The sequence below is a fragment of the Ailuropoda melanoleuca genome, chromosome 5 (assembly GCF_002007445.2).
Source record: "Ailuropoda melanoleuca isolate Jingjing chromosome 5, ASM200744v2, whole genome shotgun sequence".
NCBI classification, from domain to species: domain Eukaryota; kingdom Metazoa; phylum Chordata; class Mammalia; order Carnivora; family Ursidae; genus Ailuropoda; species Ailuropoda melanoleuca.
In genome coordinates, this window is record NC_048222.1 from 112,383,694 (window position 1) to 112,405,699 (window position 22,006).

The 22,006-nt window shown below is 37.9% G+C and overlaps 1 protein-coding gene across 9 annotated transcripts in view; it reads left to right on the top strand.

The window, feature by feature from the left end:
* The window catches only part of INPP4B (inositol polyphosphate-4-phosphatase type II B), a 753,420-nt gene that overhangs the window by 653,308 nt on the left and 78,106 nt on the right, over positions 1-22,006 (top strand). For all 9 annotated transcript variants that reach the window (XM_034661577.1, XM_034661575.1, XM_034661579.1 and 6 more), the window contains 3 exons: positions 17,453-17,625; positions 18,456-18,579; positions 19,552-19,669. In XM_034661577.1, the coding sequence (XP_034517468.1) occupies positions 17,453-17,625; positions 18,456-18,579; positions 19,552-19,669 (415 nt within the window). The remainder of the gene's footprint in view (positions 1-17,452; positions 17,626-18,455; positions 18,580-19,551; positions 19,670-22,006) is intronic.

A 22,006-nucleotide genomic window follows, 5' to 3' on the forward strand; every position in this document is an offset into this window, starting at 1 on the left:
TATTTGAAATTGTATATTTTACCTATATCTTGTATTTTATCAGAAGATTGTATCCGTGGGCTCAAAATTACATTTGAAAAAGCAAAAATATTTGGTAGGTAAATATTTGGTAAGATTAGATGAATCATTTTCATCTGAATGTGAGGCGTTGTTTGAATATAGTCTAAAACCAGATAGAAGCTACTGTCAATGTAGAATTCACAGCTAGATAGGCTTCGTGGATGGTTAAAGTCAAATTTCGGCATAGTGCCCTCTAAGTGATTTTATTTTCAATTTATGATCCATATTTATTTCATCCATTCTTTTTTATATTATAAACATTTTCAGGAGATAAAATGCTTTAAATATGTACAATAAAAGATATACTTTAGTCTAATAATGATTTAATATCATATTGTCAAATAATTTCAAAGTTAAAGCTTTTGTTAACATTTTATATGTTACACAATTGTGTATAGAGTGCATGTTTTGGAAGGGACATTGGTGCGTAAAAAGAAGATGCTTAACATATACGAATAGATGTTTTACAGATCAATCTGTGCTTAGTATACTTCAAATTATGGATGCTGCTGCACAGTTGGAGTGGGATTGATGGCTCAATCAATTATTTAATAATACTTTTATTATGTAATAATAATATATTAATAAAATACTTATTATGTTTTTATAGTCTTTTTAAAGTTAGGAAAAAAGTATCTTCAATTTCTGCCCTGACTTCTGTCACATAAAGCAATGCAATAGAGAAATTAATAGTGGTTTTTTTGTGTGTGCTGATATAAAGCAAACACATAACCAAAAGTCATGTTTCGACATACCTGCTATCTCCCAACCTATTTCAGATAAAGATATTTGAGATACATATCCACTAATTATATGTACCCCAATTTACCTATAGTTTTAAATTTTATTAGAAAAAATAATAATTTAGGGGCGCCTGGGTGGCACAGCGGTTAAGCGTCTGCCTTCGGCTCAGGGCGTGATCCCAGCGTTATGGGATCGAGCCCCACATCAGGCTCCTCCACTGTGAGCCTGCTTCTTCCTCTCCCACTCCCCCTGCTTGTGTTCCCTCTCTCGCTGGCTGTCTCTATCTCTGTCAAATAAATAAATAAAATCTTAAAAAAAAAAAATTTAGAAAATTTGCAAGGAAAAACAAATAGGATTATGTGTGATTTTTATTTTTTTATTTCAATCAGACATAAATATTTTTAACATACCCTATGTCTACACACACACACACACACACACACACACACACGGTAACCAAACTGGAATACACATTGTAAATATAGATGTACTTCTTGATAGCCTGCATATCATTATATTATGGATATTTCCTGAGAGACATTTTCTGGAAATGAGATTATAATGACTGTAAACTAATTCGTCAAAAGAGAAACCACTATTTTAGAAACGTAATTATTATAATTTCACTGTAGTTAACACATAACACATCTTTGAATGTTGAAGTCTTCTACTATATTGCTGATATTTTTCCCTAAGTTAGATTGCTAGAAGTGGAATTATTTCATAAGGATGAGTTAACCCTTCTCTCCCACATGTTCATTTTTACAATTATCTGTTCATATCAGTGTGGACTCATGAATACATATGTTATTCTTTAGTTTATAATCTAATAATATTATAATATTTATTTGAGGCTCAAACTATTTTGGAGTTAGCCATTAGGAGCTCCTTCAGGTTGGTGTCAGAGGCCTTCTAACAGGTTTCCCTCCCACAGGCTAATTACTCCCTTGTTTTCTTTCTTACTTACTCCCTTCTTTTTGTTACTTACTCCCCTTCACGCTGGCATCATGAGCCAGTCTCGGTTCAGCTGTTATTTCCCCTGCCCCAGGCCCTAGGTTCAGCCATTTCCCAAGGAACTCTGGTTCCTTCTATTAGAGAATGGCAAGTAGAAATCAAGAAATAGGAGGGAACATTTTGATGGTTCTTTTTAGCAAAAGATATTCTCACCAGCAGTATCTACAAGCACCCTTTTAACCACAGTCTTCCCAGCCTTAAATATTTTCCCTGATTTCATGCCACTTTGGGTGAAAAACATCATATTGTAATCTGTAATTTATTGTAACTTTATTTGTATTTTTTTGTAATTTATCTAGTTATCAGTGAAGTTTGACATTATAAAACTTAATACTGTATTTCAAAATACTAATTTTTATAATAAAATCCATTTCTTCAATAGCCCCAGTTTTATCCCTAGCTCATAGCTGGGATGGAAAAACCATTTCATTCTTTTCTTTTTACGATTAATAAATGAATTGATTCAGTGGATGACTGAGTCATCCAGAGTTTATTCAAATGTATGATGTCATAAATACTGCTATGCAGTTGTTACCACATCATTTATTAGTGATTCTTTCTCTTATGTTGTATCAGTTTTGTTTCTTCTCTTTCTATATTAAGTTCTGCAATTTTTTTTTCCTAGAGAGAGAGCGAGAGTGTGAGTGGGGGAGGAGGAATAGAAGGAGAGGGAGAGAGAGAGAGAATCTTAAGCAGACTCCATGACCAGCATGAGCCCTCCATGAAGCTCAGTCCCACAACCCTGAGATCATGACCTGAGCCGAAATCAAGAATCAGGCATTTAACTCACTGAGCCACCCAGGCACCCCATGTTGTACAAATATTTTTAATCAATTTCTGGAATTTTTATTCTGTTCATATGGTTTTGACTATTATGTTTTATATTGGGATATATTTTGAAATCTCATAGGGTAAGTCAACCCTGGCAGTCAGTTTTTCTTTCTTCATCACCAACTTTTATTTTTACCTTTGGGTTATAATTCCTGTTTGTTTTACTGGCATATATATGTCATGGTTAAACAGATGGTCTTCTGAATTGTTCCTACCTTTTTCCATTTTTTAATGTTTATAACCTGCAGATATTTTTTTCAAGTTGCACATTTTTCTTTTGTGATGTATTTATTTTATTATTTTTAAGGATTTTATTTATTTATTTGTTAGGGAAAGAGAGAGCACAAGCAGAGGGAGCATCAGGCAGAGGGAGAAGCAGGCTCCCCACTGAGCAGGGAGCCTGATGTGGGGCTTGATCCGAGGACCCTGGGATCATGACCTGAGCTGAAGGCAGACGCTTAACTGACTGAGCCACTCAGGTGCCCCTGCAGTGTATTTATTTAATAATGTTTTAAATCTGTAGTTTTGAAGGCCTTTTGTTTGTTTTAGAGCCAGGATTTTACAAAATATCTTCATAAATCTCTTTTCAGGACTAATATAAATAGAGCTGATGGAAGTAAAACATTCTCGGCTGTTCTGAACACAAATAGTGGAATACCTTTCAAAAGTACATGTCTTATATATATTTGTATGTTTTCTTAATGAACAAGATTTTATTTTACTTCCTTACACTTAAACATACTTAAAAGCATCTACTATATGCACGGGACAGCATGCCTTCAATTTCATAAGAAATTGAAGACTCAAAGATAAAAGCAGTGAATATTAAAATCTTAGATTTTAATGTGCCCTTAAAGATTATGTAATTAAACCTCCTAAGTTGTGTTAAGAACCTTACCTATAGTATCTCTGCCAGTTTTCACCTAGCCTGTGGTAACATCTCCACTGATAGAAAACCATTTTTTATTTTCTAGAATGGCATACTCCAGGTGTTGATCTAAATATGTTTCCTTTGATTTTACCCACTGGCCCAGATATAATTCTGTGCAACAAACAGAACAAATCTGCTTTTCCTTTTTCCACATTATAGTCTAACAAATCTGAAATCATCCATCATATCCTTTTTGAGTTGCCTCTTTTTGGTCATTTTTCAAAGGAATGGCATCAAACACAGGACAACAGAGGGGGACCACTTTCCTACTTTTAGAATCTATTTTTCTATTAATGGTATCTAAATTCACAGTAGCTATTTTGACAGCTGTATTTTTTACTACTAACTTCATTGATATCCATAAATCTTGCTCAATTTGACTTATCCTTCAGGCTTTCAAGATCCAAATAATATTTAAATACCACTATGGGCTGGATATTGTGAAATACTAGGGACACAAGGAGATTAAGACATGGTCTGTCTCAGTTCTACTGAAGAGATTGATGTGCAATCCTATGACTGCAGTACACTACCCTTCTGAGTACACTCTAATAAATAAATATCTGTTCCTTTCATCAATCATACCTACTATCCGACTCAGGGTCATTTTATTCACATTTTATTCACATTTTGTTCATTCACACAAGTAATAGATAAAAATGATGGGAAAACAGAAATAAATACAGATCCTTGAGGTGCATCGCTAAAAAAAATGTATGCATTGAAATACACTTGTTAATCACTATTGTTTGGGGATGTGTGTTCAAATAGCGATATATTCACCCATTCATGTTATCGCATGCCTGCATTTCTCTGTCTTTCACAAGGTTACCGTGAAATGCCCTGTGAAACGCCAAATACTCTTTGTCTCTGAATACTTTTTTCTAATCTGCCCAGCTACACGTCCTGTCAAAAAGGAGATGAAATTTCTCTGATGTAACTTTTCTCAATGAACCCGTGCTGGTTTCATGTCATCATTGCTTCCTCATACAAAGGAGGTAAACATCCATGCAGATCGCAGAATTTGTTTACTTATCACTGGTTGGAGTTTCATGCTCACTGATACTCATGTCCTTTCCTGCTTCCTAATTTTCTTTTAGCTTACAAGGTGCATTTCACATTTCCTAGTGGAACCTGAGAATTCACTCACACCTTTTACTTTATCTCGGGTTGCCTCCCATTAACATAATTGTTTGGTAACTACCAAGAATTTATTAGTAATTTATCACCAATTATCTTCCTTGGGCTTCCTATGCCCAAGATTAGTTATCTGAAAAAAGTACCCTAAACTTCCAAATAGGGACAAAGCGAAGGTTTTAGCAAATCACTTTTTTGAATCAAATCTCTTTCCTATACTTTACTTTATTTTAGGTTGGCCAGAGTAGTTGTCTGCCTAATAAATTTGAAATCATTAAGGATTAATTAATGAACACACTTATACATAAAATGGTTTATGGCATTAAGTTTATGGAAGACACACTAAATTTGTGTTAGTTAGAGAGCATCTGTCCTGTGCCATGTGCTGTATGTGGGAACACATGCAGTCATCACCCTGCTCTTGCGGTCTCATGGGTGAGCAAGTTGTATTTGAAAAAAGATATACGGAGATTTTCCAAAGACAGAATATACAAGATAAAGGACTTAGAAGAGAGAGTATACATTTGAGAGTCATTAACAGATAGATAGATGAAACTGAATAAAAACGAGAACAGAAAGAATAAGACAAAATTAGCAAAATCCAAAATACAGAGACTTGGGTCATAGAAATTGCCTTTAGCTGAGGAGTAGGAAGCATTAACGGGTACAAATCAAATAAACTTGGATACCAAACAAAGGTATCAAGAGAGAAAATAATCACATTGTTTAGTTAAACCTTACTGCATTCACATTTTTGTGACAAGCACTTGCTAAACCTTGCCGTTCTTGCCTCCCTCCTTAAGACAAGCTTGGAGGGGAGGTTCTGTTTTTATCCCCATTTTATAGATGAAGAAGTTAAGCAATACTTCCAAGACCACAGAACTGGTAAGTATCTGAGCAAGGATTCAAATCCAGGCAAAGTGATTCCTGATTGAATTTGTCAAGAAAAATCTGGGTCCTCGGAGCAACTGTTGGTGAGAAATGCTTAGATGTTAAGAGCAGTTTTGCATATGGATTTACTTGCCTTTATGTTTAGATATTAGTCACATCTAATACTTAACTTGTTTGCTAGTTTTCTGCTGATCTTCCAAAGCACTGAGTGCCCAGACCCCCACCTGCCTCTTCATGGTGCTTTGTCATTTTCTTCCACCTCATCTCACCTCATCCTTCATGATCTAGTCACACTGAAATCTTTTGAGACCTCACTTTGTACTTCCACTGCTAGGCCTTCAAAGGTTTGTCCATTGCTGCCTTCCACAGGCTCAAACTGTGTATCCTCTGGGGCACCTTCTCTGGTCCCCTAGGCCAGAGCTGGTTTTATGAGCATGGAACCCGTGCAAGTGCACAGGGTCCCTCACACACAAACCCTCTGCTCTGGGTTTAATGCTCTCTAATCATCATCTTGCATTCTTAAAAATTGTATCTTTGTTTTAAATAAAGTCCAGTAGAGCAATGGAGGCTGTGCCTGGAACTTTGAGATTTGATTTACCTATAGTTCTGCCCCCCAGGCTCTCCATTGCCAACCCAGCTTCCCCATCCCTCTCCCAGCCCAGTGACTTCTTTATGTCCCCATCCTCACCTACTGAGGGGGCTTGGGCGCGGGTATGAAATACTCAGGGTCAGGCTGGGTGCCTTTGAGACTCTGCATACATGCATCACTGAGCCCAAGGGAGTACGACATGAAAGAGTAAATAGAATCTCACCGTGACAGGTTAAGAGAGATACCACTGAGGAAGAAAGGAAAAAGGTTGTTTTTTCCTTTTGAACAGAAGTCTCTCTCATTTTAACCTTTCATTGAATTCTTTAAATTATGTAGTCATGCTTTTTACAAGGGTTTCAAATACAAAGGCCCTCAAGTAGCATACAGGTACCATGAATGAGTCAAGTGTATTTGATAGACACTGGGACAATATATATCCCTTCAAAAGAAGGCAACCACTGCAGTTCTAACCAATCCTTCCTACAAAGGAAACTGAAACTAAAGTTGCTGTATCTTCTGATTTTTCAAGTAAATCTGAATTTTTATATGAAACATCCAAATTCTTTAAAGGTCAATAATTGATTTTTTTAAAATTGTTAAAATATGAGGAAGGCCAAATAAAACATCTTTGAGGCCCAAATAAGGCTGGCCCATGGGCCACTAGTTTGCAGCCTCTGAATCTCTGATTTATTTTAAGTGCTGTTTTAAATATTATCTCCTCTACTAGACTTGGCTCTGTGAGAAAATATGCCAAGTATTTGTGATTTGCTCTTGAATCTCCAGAACCTAACATAATTCTTGGCAAGTAATAGAGGCCAACATTATGAAATAAAAGCCTAGTCACCTTCATCTATAACTGCTACCTGACAAGAAATGCTTAGGTAGGTTTTTGTATTATTAAGTATCTTCAGCATAGTGCATGTTTATGCATACATACATGAAAATCATTATATTATCAAAACTTATACTCAACATTTGACGATTGTTTCAGTGGTTTTATAATATGAACCATGTCTTTTATTTTGCAAAGTGCAAAGCACTTTGATGCAGGCACAAAGCATCATTTCCATCAAAGGGCTAAGTATTACTATCCTGAATTTCATGAATTTCTACACATAAAGGTTTAGAATTACATTGGGAAAGAAATATCAGTGAATCAGGATTTTAAAAATTCATATGTCAAGAGGTAAAAAAAAATTTTAAGTACACTTATAAGCAAAAAAAAAGTGAAAAATAATCAAAAGATACCACAGATATTTTTATTATAAACTTAGAATTTCGATAATAATTGTACATTATGAAATTTTCAGATATCCTATCAGAAAATTCATGCTTCCCTTAAAAATTGTGCAATGAATGCATTATGGTGTAACAAAACGACACTTGACTCAGAGCCAAGATTCTTGGCAAGTCCTCAATTTACTTATTTTGCTATATAACTTTCGACAGATCACTTACATTCTCTGGACCTTACTTTGTTGGTACAGTAAAGATCATCTGAAAATTTTGAAGGTTTCTTCCAGTTCTCCTGTTTTATGATAATAAAGGTACCGCATTATTTACAGTGATTTTTTTCTTTCACTCATTCAACATATTTTAATTGAGTACCTACTATGTGTCAGGTGCTATTCTAGACACTGAGGATATAAAAATGAACAAAACAGGCAAAACACCTGCCCTCCTGAAGTTCATATTCTTGTGCCAGAGAAACATTAATACAAGAAACTAAGGGAATTACACAATATATTAATAGTAACAAATAATGTGAAAAAAATATGGAGCAAAGTAAGAGGGTTTTGGAATATTGTCAGAGGGCAGGAATTGAAATTTAAGAGGAGTGGTCAGTGGTTTCATTGAGAAGTTGATATTAGAACAAAGACAAAAAAGAAAAGATGTGAGCCATGTGGACATCTGGGGGAAGGACACAGAAAACAGCTAATGCAAAAGCCTTGAGACAGTAATGCCACCGTCATTTTCAGTAAACAGCAAAAATGCCAGTTTGGTTTGAATACAGAAGGTGAAGAGAAGGGAGTAGAAGATGAATTTATACAGGTAGTTTGGAGAAAGGTTCATGTAGGACCTTTGTATAGACTTTGACTCTGAGAAAAATAAGAGCAATTAGAGGGGTTTGAGTAGAGGATTAACCTAATATGACATAAATTTTAACACCTAGTCTATTATGTTGAGATTAGACTATAGATTGGAAAGGTAGAACCAGGTATAGACCAGTTAGAAAGCTAACGTAATTGTCTAGGTGAGACAGAAGCATGGCTTGGACTACCAAGAAGAAGGTGGCGGTGGAGGTGATGAAAAGTGGTTGGACTCTGTACTTATTTTGAAGGTAGTGCCAACAGGCTTTTCTGATGGTTTGGATGAGAGAATGAGAGAAAAGGAGGAGTTAAGAATAATTGAACATTTCTGGCATGAATAGCGGGAAGGATGGGGTGGTTGCATACTGGTTGGTGAAGACTGGGTAGAACAGGGTTTGCGGTAAATAGGAGCTCATTTGGGACATGCCAAGTTTACACGGAAGTATCAAGTATGTACTTAGATATAGGAATCTGGGATTCAAGAGAGAGGTTCAGGTTAAAGATAAAAATTTTGATAAAGAGTACATTGATCATGATGAGCACTGAGTAATGTATTGAATTATTAAATCTCTATATTGTACACCTGAAACTAATATAACACTGTATGAAAACTAACTGGAATTAAAATAAAAAACTTAATAAAAAAATAAAGTTGGAAATTGTCAACATATAAACAGTACTTAAACTGTGAAACTGAATAATGTCAACAAAGGGTTGAATGTTCAGAGGAAAGGGAATTAACATACGGATTACAACTGGGGATGTTCCCATGTTAACAGGTCAACAGGAATGGAGGAACCAGCAACAGAGTTAGATAAGGAATGGCCAGCAAGGTAGAAGGATACCAGGAGAGTATGATATCTTGACATCCAGGGTGAGAAAGTATTCCAGGGGGAGTGATTGGCATGCCTCATGCTGCTGAAAGGTCAAGTGGAATGAGGATTTAGTGACTTTGGATTTTTTGGCGTAGCAGGCACTGGTGACATTGATGAGAATTCCCTAGAGTGGACTAAACCTAAGTGGAGTGGTTAAGAGGAAGAGAAAGAAAAGGAACTAGAAACACTGTCTATAGACAACTCTTGGGAGGAGTTTCACCATGAAAGGAAGCAGAGAAATAGGGTAGAGGCTGTAGAGGGGAATAGGGTCAAGGCAGGGTCATTTCTAAAGATGTGAAGATAACGGCCTGTTTGTGTGCTAGTGGGAATGGTCCAGTAACACAGGAAATACTGATAATGTAGGAGGATGGGGAGAGAATTGCTTGAGTGATACTTTCAAGTAGGTGAGAGGAGATGAGTTCTGGTATACAGATAGAGGACCTGGTCTTAGCTGGAGAACGAACAGTTCATCTTCAAAAATAGGGGGGAGAAGAAGGAGCATAAGCAACAAATCTTAGTAGGTGGGCAGACATTGGGTGACGTATAAAAATTACTTTATTACTGTAGTGATTTTTTAAGATAGTACGTAACGTTCTGAGGTTGCTTAATATGTGCCAGAAACTTTAAAAAATATTACCTATGTTATTTAATTCTTGCAACACTCATAAGAGTGATTTGACATACTTAATGGATAAAGAAGTAGAAAGTTGAATTAGTTGTGCACTATCAAGCCTGGTCCAGTGGCAGAGCCTGGCTTCTGACCCCGGTGGTCTGAGTTGAGAGCCTGTTTTCCCAACTACCATGCTGCACTGCTTCTGTACTTTCCAGGAAAAAGCATCACTAATCTTACTCTATACAGATAATTTTTTGCTGTCATCCTTTTAACAAAATGCTAAGTTTTATTAGACACTAATTAGTGATATCATGAGATAACTTTATGAAAATCAATCCTTATATATCTCATAAAGGTTTACTATGGAATTTTACCTTAGGCAGAAATTAAGAATTGTCATGTATTCATAAATTACACTTGAAGAATCACTTAACTTTATCATAAATCTGGTGATGCTCACACCCACAGTGAAACTGAGATAGACAGAAAAAAAGAGATTCATATTTCCCATGTGGGTACATTGGGGCATATGTTATTGAATGGAATGGCCTGAGAAATAGTATTGTTTACATTGTATTTTGGTCCCTTGCCTCCTTTCTCAGCACTTACAAGTTAAATCTATTTACATGAGTCTTTGTTGCATTTGTAGAAGTATTTTAAAAAATGATGCACTATACTCCACTGGCCTCGAAGTTTACTAGAAAACTCCTGTACTCACCTTGTTCACTTCAGGATAGAAATGCATCTCCTCTTCCCTTTTCTGGATTCCTGTGCTCGAATCGGGCTTCAGTCAGCTCCACGTCCACTCCTGTCTTCTCAGTCTTAGATACTGTACAAAATTTAATTGACGGGAGCTCTCTGATGCAGATGAATTGGTGATTTCGGATCACTCAGTGATCTATGACCTATGCTGCTTATTCTTAAATGCTCAGCATATTTGTAGGCCAGAGTCCTGAGATTCCAGGTTTTTTTTTAAGGCCAAAAGGCAAAATGTGCCCGGCGGATATGAGTGTGTGACTCCTCCAGGTTCATCATAACCCCCGATTCAAAACTTCTGTGCTACAGCAAACACAGAGCTTGTTTGATTAATGGATTTAGTTCCTGGAAACTGTCTTAGCAGGATTTACTTAAGGCTTTCAACTTTGTGCTACAAAATGAGAAGTTTAACCAGGATATCGGTTGATGCATTTTCTTTGCTATTTTTCTAAGAGCAAGACTGGGAAGTTTTATGACACTGTGTTCTTAGGCTGGCAGGATTTAAACAAACAAGGTTCCCTTGGCACAAGAAAAGGTTGCCTTTGTTCTCATAGCAGCTTGTTTTGAGTTGAGCAGTACGCTCATTTCTAATACATCTGGAAAGTGCCAAGATCAGTTACTTACCTTGGATCGTAGTTCAGTGGACACTATGATGATTACATTTTAAGATTCTTGTCTATCCTTTGTGTGAATACTCCTGGGGCCTTAAACTGCTCTGAAGGCACAGACTGCTCTCTGTGCGACTTTCCTCCAGGGTCACCATAAACTGCTTCCATTTGCCCTACCGATACCCATTATTTCTACATTTGACCTTGCCTCTTAGCTTTTGGCTCTAGGCTCACACATAGTCTGTACCTTCTCGTTTCCCTCCCCACCCCTACTTACCTCTATTGCTGTTGTGATGACTGCCCACTAAGTTTGTTTTATTGTTTTTTCCCCCATGGCTTCAGTCTCAACATGATTTCCACTGTACTCCTGCCTTGTCCAAGTCCTTCAGTCATGTCATCCCCTCCCCTCCTCCCTTCCAGTCCCCGTATGGCACTCTTCAGTCAGTTTATGGCATCTCTCTCTGGGACTTGATATCATCAAACAATGCACCCCTCCCAGACTGTTCTACAAAGCTTTGCTTTATGAGTGTTCAACTACCTGCAGGCCATGCAGCTTCCCTGAACTCTGCCCACACAGGACTCCCTTCAAATGTTCAGTCAACAAGACAGCTGTGAATGAATATGATCTTCTCAGCAGAGATGAACTCTGTTGCCTTTAAATTTGTATTCCTTCTAAGCTTGTTTTGTCATGGTCCCAATTTTTAAAGCACTTATCAGATTCCCTTATATGGTAAGCATTATTTTACACCTCTTACTTTCCCTTCTTTATTTTAAGCCCCTTGGGAGTAACAGTCATGAGTTAGAAATATAAGTGTCACCCATAGGACTCACTTCCAAAAGGTTCTATCTGACTAACGAATGACTATGTTTCTCATGATGGCAGTGAAGAAAGGAGGGAGAGTGATAAAAGGAAGACAGGTTAGCGTTTATTAAAGTAATATAAATACAGATTGATTTTTTGATTCTGGACCAGAGCCAAGAGATGGATGATAAAGATGGCCAAAGGGTTAGAGAAGGCTCAAAGGGCATTCTGAGTGTCTGGGGAAGATGCTCTAGACAGCCAGGCTTCAGTGGGTGCTTTTCTTTCCCTGATTATTCATCTGTTATCAGATTAGCCTATATGCTGGGGTATGTCCAGATATTTGGAGGCAGTGGGCAGGTGTCCAGGATCTCTGACCAAAGTCGGCCGCATGTATTATACACATACAAAGGAGTTTGGCTGTGAAGTATGTGGAGAGGAAGCCTTGTCATGGACTGACCCCTCCAAGTTATGATGTTCAGATTGTAGAAGTGTGCCTGAAGGACAGGGCCTTCATTCAGAGGGGCACCCAGGTAGCTGTATGTGGGGTGATGTAGGACATAGGTCCATCAAAAGCAACAAGGACTCTGAGCAGGGATAGCGAAATCTGCCACTGCCAGCCCCCAATCGCAAACCCATTGCCAGTTCTGTGGGACCTGAGGTTTGCGCACAGTATCAAAACCTTGTTGGCTATGCATTTGGTCTCTGTTCTCACAGCCTTGGGGATTTTATTGCCCTTCTTAGAGGCCATTCTAATTGTTTAGCTTCACAGTTGAGCGTCTTCTTCACTGAGGTGAATCCTAAAAGCTAGGTTCATTTCTTCTCTTATCTCTTTGCATAAACTTTAATGGGCAGGCAATCTTTTATCTTTTCTTCTGTGTCTGAAAAGTTGTGATAACAAAAATAACAATGGTTATAAGCTTGTGTGGAGTTAATTATTTTAAATGAGCAAAGAAGACCAAACACCTGAGAAGAAAATGGCTCAGAAATTGGAAAGAAAGCATTCTGCTCTGTTGCAGTTGCTTGGTATTTGGCTTTTTTATTTTCCTCCTGAGTAGCATAAGAGCCATTGAGCTCAGAGGACGTGAACATCCTGTACAGGAAATAGATGGCGTATGGAGGGGGCGAGGGGGGCACCTGGCAGTCGTTCTTTGAATCCTTCAGTGAGCGTCACTTGAATATGTTATAGAAGCAAGTAAAGGGCTGGAAAACAGGCTGTGCTTGGATGGCTTCCAGCACACTTCACAAAGCTCAGGAAAAGCTCAGCTAAGCTGCATGCATTTTATGTTTTCCTGAGGAAAGACTCTGCTTGTTGGTCTTAGGGTTAAGGAGTTTCAGCAAGTTTTTATAGAGACACTAAAACATTCTCTTTATTTCCCTCTGTCACTGAAAGGAGCCCAGAGAGAGAGAATCGAGGACGTGGACACTTAAGTGTCTGCTGAGCCGGTTAGCTCCCAGAGAGGTGTTGGTGCAGTGACTATGTAGTGGTGAGCCCCTAGCCACCTAGCTTCATTGAGGGTGTGTGTGTGTTATATAAAATCTTAGTTGAAATTTGAAGAAATTAAACTCAAAAGAGTGGATGTGTGCATTTCAGTACTTCTTATTTTTGACCGGATAGCCCAGAATGAACTCCACTTCGTCCCTGCTAGGAAATGGCTTTATCGTGAGAACAAAGTAAGCACCACAGAAATTGTGAAGTAGGGAGAGGCAGGAAGGTGATGGAAAAGTGACAGTGGTCTTAAGACTGTCAAGAGCTGTAGCTTTTTTTCTTTTCCCAAAAATATTTTTGAAGAGAAAACTGAAGCATTTGCTTTTTCTTTGTGAGAATAATTTGGAATGATCATTGGAGCAAAAAGGCCATTTATGAACTGACTCCAGCCTTTCTTTTGACTGTTATATACCATTTTGTTTGTTGAGAACCGAGATTTACAGTGAGTGAATATTAACAGGGACGAGAACCTGTAGTCATTGCAGTTTGCATTTGCCAGTGCAGTTTTTTCTGTATCTGCTCAACTTAAATTGTTTCTTGGCCAGATAAAAATGTAATGTTAGTTTTCTCACTTATACTTTTCTGTAGGAAGCTTCCTACTATCGTTAGGGCATTCTATCTCACTCACAAACTTGTATTTTTCTTGTTTAAAATTAATGTTTTATTATACTGTCATTTGCTTTCAATTTTTGCCATAAAAAGTATATACAATTATAGTAAATGGAGACCCTGGAATGTTGTTAGCATTAGGCAAGCAGCTAACAGTGCTCCTAGGTTTAAAATATCAGTGTATTTTTTCCAGGTTTTCAATTTTATTCTATTAAGATTAGAAATCAGACTCCTTTTTTGAGATGATTGCAATTTATGAGTAAGAATCAACTGGTTAAATAAGTGTGAGGGTAGGATTAGAAGTGAGTAAGGAAATTATCCTGGTGCTAATGAAGAAATGTGCAAAGAAAGATCTTCAACAAGAAAAACCAAGAGCTATATTAAATTTCAGCTGTCACTGAGTGTCTTTCAAGAGAAGTGTGCCCTTAAGTTAATTTCCCACTCTCTAACTAGGAAGAGCATATCGTACCCTTGACCAAGGTACTGATCCCTTGACACAAGAGAGTATGATGCAAGGTGCCTAAACAGCCTGCACACGCTACGTATAAAACCGTGTAGAGCGGTACTAGAACGGAATAGTGACAGCCTAGCTCTACCTCAGCCTAATAAGGCAGCGCCACCTACTGCACACAAGCTTTATTTTATGTTGGAGATTCTTCAGTGGAAGTGGGTCTCTACAGACCTAAGCCCAAAACAAAATCATTTTGCAGTCTGTTCCCTTCTAAGATGTAAATCGGGGTCAATTTATTGAAATACTTGTTTTCCTAGTGTATATATGTATGTGTCAGTGAATCAATATATGTATGTAAACATTCATATTGGGAATAATAGAGTAGGAGAGAATGGGAGATAGAAGAATGTCAATATGAAAAAAATAGGAATAAGGAGTATTCCTTTTAGATATCTACTGATGGTTCTTTTATTCTGAAAATAAGTCTGATATACCTCCATGTGCCCTTTTACATGCCCTAATGACATAAAAATCAAGTTAGTCAATGCTTGTTTAAAATGAACCGTTGTTCAAATTTCATCGTAGGCTGCCCACAAGTGAGTCCTTCATTAAATGATTACAGATTTAATAGGCCTTCATTGTATTCCCCTTTCTTTAGTGTTTTTTATTCCTATTGTAACACATAATTCTACAATATTTTAAAATAATAACTCATAATGTTCCTAATGTATTTTGCATTATAGCATCACATAAGCATTTACGTAAAGGATTAACAAGAGCACATCTTTTTATTAAGTTGGGGTCATTAATTATTCTTTCAACAATTTTGGTTTCTTTCATTTAGTCTATTACAACATAACATAAAATAACTAAGTGACGGTAGATATGGTACAATAGTGATTATGTTTCTTTTTATCATTCCCTATAACTCTTCCAAGGTCTGAACTGGTTATTGACCATTTACATCATTCACAGTGAAGCTTATACTTTTGTGCTGAGAAGATCATATCATTTTAGATCCTGAATTATAATTAATTTTCAGCATACATTCATTTCTATTAAATTTCTTTGTCATACTGCTATTAATTTATTTGTATGTTAATGGAATGTCACATGGTATTTGATGTTTATCAGGGCCTTGATTTCCAAATAAACTAACATATAACTTATTTGCATATCATATGCCAACATCATGATTATATAATTGAAACAAGTTAGCTATCTAGACATACAAAAAATACAGATGGTCTCAGTTTTGTTTTGTTTGTTTGTTTTTAAGATTTTATTTATTTATTTGACAAAGAGAGAGAGAGCACATGCAGGGGGAGCAGCAGGCAGAGGGAGAAGCAGGCTCCCTGCTGAGCAAGGAGCCCAATGTGGGACTCGACCCCAGAACCCTGGGATCATGACCTGAGCCGAAGGCAGACACCTAACCGACTGAGCCACCCAGACGTCCTGGTTTCAGTTTTATATCCTGATTTGAAGAAAGCCTATTTGAATTGTCAGAAACTTGATTTTTTCATACTTGTCTATATCTTCAAAAATTTTATTATGGGGCGCCTGGGTGGCTCAGTCAGTGAAGTGTCTGCCTTCGGCTCAGGTCATGATCCCAGGGTCCTGGGATGGAGCCCCATGTCAGGCTTACTGCTCAATAGGGAGTCTGCTTCTCCTTCTCCTTCTTTGTACTCTTTCTCTCTCTCTCCTTTTATGTCTGTCTCTCCCTCTCCCAAATAAATAAAATCTTTTAAAAAATTATTATTTTATTAATTTTATTATAATAATTTAAAAACTATAAAATTTATAATTTTATAATTTTATTAAATTATTAAAAATAAATAACAACTTTTGTTATATTTATCGTAACTTTACTAATTCGATTAGGGGCACCTGGGTGGCTCAGTTGGTTAAGCATTTGCCTTCTGCTCAGGTCATGATCCCAGGGTCTTGTGATCCAGCTGCATATTGGACTCCCTGCTCGGTGGGGAGTCTGCTTCTCCCTCTCCTGTTCCCCCTGCTTGTGCATGGTCTTTCTCTCCCTCTCTCTCTCTCAATTAAAACTGATTGAATATCTGCTATATGTTAGACTCTATGCTAGGCTCAGGGTTTAAAACATAAATTCCTTGCTGTCAGTGAGGTCCCTTTCTTGCAGAGCGAATAGCGTGTGGAGTTCGAGAACAAGGAACTGTGGGCACAAAAGTAACCCAAACTTCAGTAAGTGAGGCAGAGGTGGGAGTAGGTGGGAGCAGGACAGGTTTGAGGAAATACACATTGTTCAGTTCGCCTGGGACTCAAGACTGTGAGTGAGGCTATTCTGAGAGGTGAGACTGGACAAGTAGGCAGAGGTCAGATAATGGAGGCTGTTTTATGTTTTTGTACTTTTTTCTGAACGCTTTAGTGTTTTTAAAATGTTTACAGTAGGGCAGCGAGGGAGTGAATGAAGGGATGGAATTCAAACTGATTAGAAAGCCCCCTCCAGGGACTCCGGGGACGCTGTTGAGAAAGGGTTCAAGTAGGGCGTGCCTGGAAGGAGAAGGATAGTAACTGATCCAGAGATGATAGAGAAATGATGAAGGCAGAGGGCAAGGGGATGGTGAATGTCTACTGGGTTCTACAATGGTAGAGTTCAATGTCCCAACAAATGTGAAGACTGCAGAAGTCCAGGAAAACCTGGATTCCATCATGGAAAGAGTTTGGTGGCACGGTCCACAAGGCTACAGGAGGTCTCCAGACTGGAGGTGAGAAGGCCAGAGAGGAGTATATGTTAAGTATACTCAGCAGAGAGATCCAACAAGTGGCTGGCTGCAGACTTACGGAGTTCAGAGGAGAGATTTGGATCAGAGCTCTTCAAATCGAATCGTTACAAATCCTTAATAATGTGTGTACCTTGACTAAGAAGAATAAACTGGTTCCATCCTCCATGACCTTCCTCCAGTCCACTGTTCTTACACCCCCTTCCTCCCTGCAGAGGACTGGTACGAACAGCTGTATCCCCTCATCCTTACCCTGAAGGACTGCATGGGAGAAGTGGTGAACCGAGCCAAGCAGTCCCTGACGTTCGTGCTCCTTCAGGAACTTGCATACAGCTTGCCCCAGTGCTTGATGCTGACTCTCAGAAGGGACATCGTCTTCAGCCAAGCAGTAGGTGCCTCTTGGGAACACAGCATGGGGCCGGGTGGCTAAAGCATATCCTTGGTGACGGTAGAGGTCTCCTTTCGGTAGGTTCGTTTTTAAAGGGATTCTTAGAGTTTTGGTATCAGTTTTCCTTATCTGTAATAAATATGAGCTGAACAGAAACAGCTTATGAGATCTTAAGGATTTATTTCTGCAGAGAGGTGGCCAAGTCTCTGAAATGTACATTCTGTTCCACGGTGCAGAGAGTCAGTGAAGCAAAGTTCGCCCATCCTGTCATCATATTATGCCCTGAGGTCTCCACACAGGCATGGTGGAAGGAAAGGGGCAGCAGCCTTGCAGAGAGGTGGGACTGGCAGCTGGGACTGACAAAAGGGGTCTGTTTACAATTTCCCATTTATATAGCTCCCTAATGAATCCCAGGACAGGGCCTCATAATGATCTCTTGTATGTTTTGTTTGTCCATAAAATAAGTTCTCAGGGCAGTAATGCTTAAAGGCAAGATTTAACAGGACCACCTCCTTTGCCTTCACGCAATCCTATCTCATGACATCAAGGCTGGTCTCCATCATGGTGGCTGTCCCGGGGACCTTTCTTCTCCTTTCTGCCTCCACACCCACAACTGATTTTTATAGACATACGTGGGGAGGAAAGAAGACAGAAAGAAAGGGAATATTTTAACCAAACTGTCTGTGTCCCCCACTAGTTCATGAATGTTTCACATACTTGAAAAATTTTAATTAAATCCGTGACGCCTCAAAAATTTTAAATATTTTTCAATTAAAGTTTGCTGACCCCAGTCAATTTCTTCAGTGAATTTTTTTTTTTTTTTTTTTTTTTTTGCTGGATTGGTTTGTGGTTTTATCATCAAATTACACACCAGTTTGCATGACCCTGGCTTCCTACAGCAGCTTCACACAGTGGGATTGATAGTGCAATATGAAGGACTGCTAAGTACATATAGTGAGTATTGCTTCAGTACGTGTTAAAATCATATTCTCATTCATAAGGATATCTGATCCATAGATTCTGCAGTTAAAAATAAAAATGCGAAATAAACCTTTATGACATAAGCATTACAGAAATAATGTAACTTTCAATTCTTTGCATTCATTCACCTTGTAACTGTATTCTTACCCCCATTATGTTTTGAAAATGGAATTATAGATTATTTCATGGAGTATGAATAGTGGCGTCCTGAGCAGCCATCTGGCTTTTTAATATGAAAGGCTCTCTACCAACATAGTTTCAATGACTGGATTTTTAAAGTCCCAACTTTCCAATGTCTGGAATAGCACTATTTAATATGTAGCCCGGTGTGGTTACTGAGCACTTGAAATGTGTCTAATCCAAATCATTATGTGCTAAACATGCACACCAGATTTCAAAAACTAGTAAAAACTAGTTTTATATTAAAAATTAATAATTTTACATTGATTTATAACTGAAATGATATTTGGGATATATTGGGTTAGAGTAAAATATATTATTAATATTAATTTCACCTTTATGAATTTTACTCTTTTAAAAATATGGCTACCAGGACATTTAAAATTACATGTGTGACCTGCATTATATTTGTATTGGGTGGCTCTGTCTCTATTTCTAGAAATCAGATATCACTCCTGTCAATGGAAAGAGAGCTGCATGATACTCGTTTCATAAAGGAATTAAAACTTCTCTATAGCCTTCCAGCAAATGTATGCATTCTTCTTTCCCTCAAAGGGTACTTGGACTGCTGGAGTCCATTGAAATGGTTTTTACTTCACTGGTGAAAACCTTCAGCCTCTGAGGAAAAGTGTTTAGAATATATTCACTGCATTCAGAAACTCATTCACTAAAATGCTAGAACAAATCCCAGCAGGGAGATGTAGTACCAAATGACATTTTCTTTAAATAGTATGTTTGTAACAATGTTCCTTTTCCCTTGTGTAGGTGATGAAATCGGAATGCTAGAGGACATGGCTGTTGGCATTTCAGATTTGAAGAAAGTCGCATTTAAAATAATTGAAGCCAAATCCAATGATGTCTTGCCAGTTATAACAGGAAGGCGGTAAGTGGTGCCTATTTCCTTGAGACCAAGCTTTGTTAGATATTTGTCTTAAGTCCTGACAAAGGAGCCAAGGAGAATTAAGGTTTGGTTTGGAAATTTTTCTTTTGTTCCTTTTTTCTTATTCGGTGGAGAAATGAATGTAGATGACATAACAAGGGAAGATCTTGAAAAACTCCTAGAAGGCTCATGAATGTTTATAAATTGTACGGTAGTGAGGTGAGCATGGAAATGCTCCCCCAGGAAATAGGAGGCATTCCAAAGAACAGCAGGCATGAGAAGAACATTTTTCTCTTTATTACTGTCCAGTCCAAAGCTCTGGGTGTTTTTACTTTTGCTGGAATCATTTGGTTAATAGCGCCATAATTCTTGAAATGACTTTATATTAAATTCTGTTAAAAGCAGCAACATTTTAGAAAAGATCTATTTCTGTGTCAGGGGCACATACCACCATTTTTCTTAATTATTTTTGACAATTCACTCACAGACTGAAATTTCCGAGAATGGTTTTAAATAAATAGCTTCGAAGGTCAGTGAATGATGGGCAAAATATCAGAAATAATTAAGCAAAATGACAGTGCGTAGACTAGACCTCCAACAGAAGAGCTCTATCCTGTGGTAAATCATTTCAGTCAGAGGTCCACCAAATTGTAACCATCTGGCATTAGTGCTTCTGAATGCTACAGGAGGCTATTCGAAATTTGAAACGTTCTTAGATCACAACGAAAAAACATGAATGTGCTAAAGAGAAATCCCTTTTCATGCTGGAGAGAGATGGAGAGAAAGTAAGTATAAAAGTTCAAACTAAACTTGCTTTCTTATCTGTAGTAAACATGCGATAGTTATTTTAAATTTTGTTTGAAGGATGCTCAGAGAAACATGATTGAATGGAAAGGTGACTATTTCATATACATAAAGAAAAAGTATCCTCATAAAACTAAACATTTCATCTGTGGACGAATGCTTAATTTTCCATGCACTGGAAGAAAGAAGAATAAAATGGCTCCTATACACGCCTGGAAAATAGTACCACTCTGTATTATCGAAAGTGGGAAACTGATACCTTTATCACAGTTGATATGGGGAGTTTATCAGGCCATTTGGTGTAGCAGAATATAGACTGTTTTTCTGAGGGAGTCTGCAGGCTGTATCTAAATTCAAAAGTTACAAAACAGATTCTGAGTGGAACTTCTAGAATACGGCAAAGTGAGCAGCTTGGCAAACCCCCTCTCCAAACGGCAGCATTGCAATTGGACAGAATTGCTGAAAACAGCCACCTTGAGACTAAGGAAATAAGTCAAATGTGCCCACAAACTTGCAAGTTCTTATTAATGAAAAAGTAGTGGACATTGGTTAAGACACATGGTGTCTGTGGCAGTCTTGCCCGGAGTTGCTCCCATAACACCCAGCTCGGTCAGCACAGTTTTACTGGGCTAACACAGGCCGAAGAGTCCAGCAGTTTCGCTACCAGAGGGGCTGACTTGATGGGGTAGGGAAGCAGAAAAAACCACACTCCTGAAAAGTTGTTGGAAACAGTTGTGATTTAGATAGCAATTTCGTTCACAGTAGCATCAAAAAGAACAATTACATCAGACCACATTTAACAAAGTACTCTAAGAATTGTACACAGAACACACAAAATCGTGCTTAGAGAAAGTAATAAGATCCAATAAACAGAAAGACGGTCCATGTTCCCAGATTGGGATGCTCAGTATCGTTCAGATGGCAGTTCTCCACAAACCAATCTACAGATTCAGTGCAATTGCTGGCTAAGTCCCGGTCGTCTTTTGTGCACAAATTGGCAAGCTAAACCTAAAATTTGTATGGAAATGCGAAAGACCCAGAGTTCCAAAAACAATTTTACAAAAGACAAAAGAAGACTTCTACTTTCTGATTTCAACGCTTAATATAAACCCACAGTAATGAAGACCATGCCGTACAGGGGTAAGTATACACATACAACGTTTAATATAAACCCACAGTAATGAAGACCGTGCCGTACAGGGGTAAGTATACACATACAACGCTTAATATAAACCCACAGTAATGAAGACCGTGCCGTACAGGGGTAAGTATACACATACAACGTTTAATATAAACCCACAATAATGAAGACCGTGCCGTACAGGGGTAAGTATACACATAACACGCAACAGACTTTGGAGCCCATATATACACTATTACCCACATATAAACTATTACCTTTAGGGTCAATTGATTTTTGACAAAGGTGCCAAAGTAATTCAATGGAGAATGGAGAGTCTTTTCAAAAACTGTTGCTGTGACAATGGGTTATCCATAGGCAGGCAAAATCCTTTAGAACCTCAATTTATACCTTAC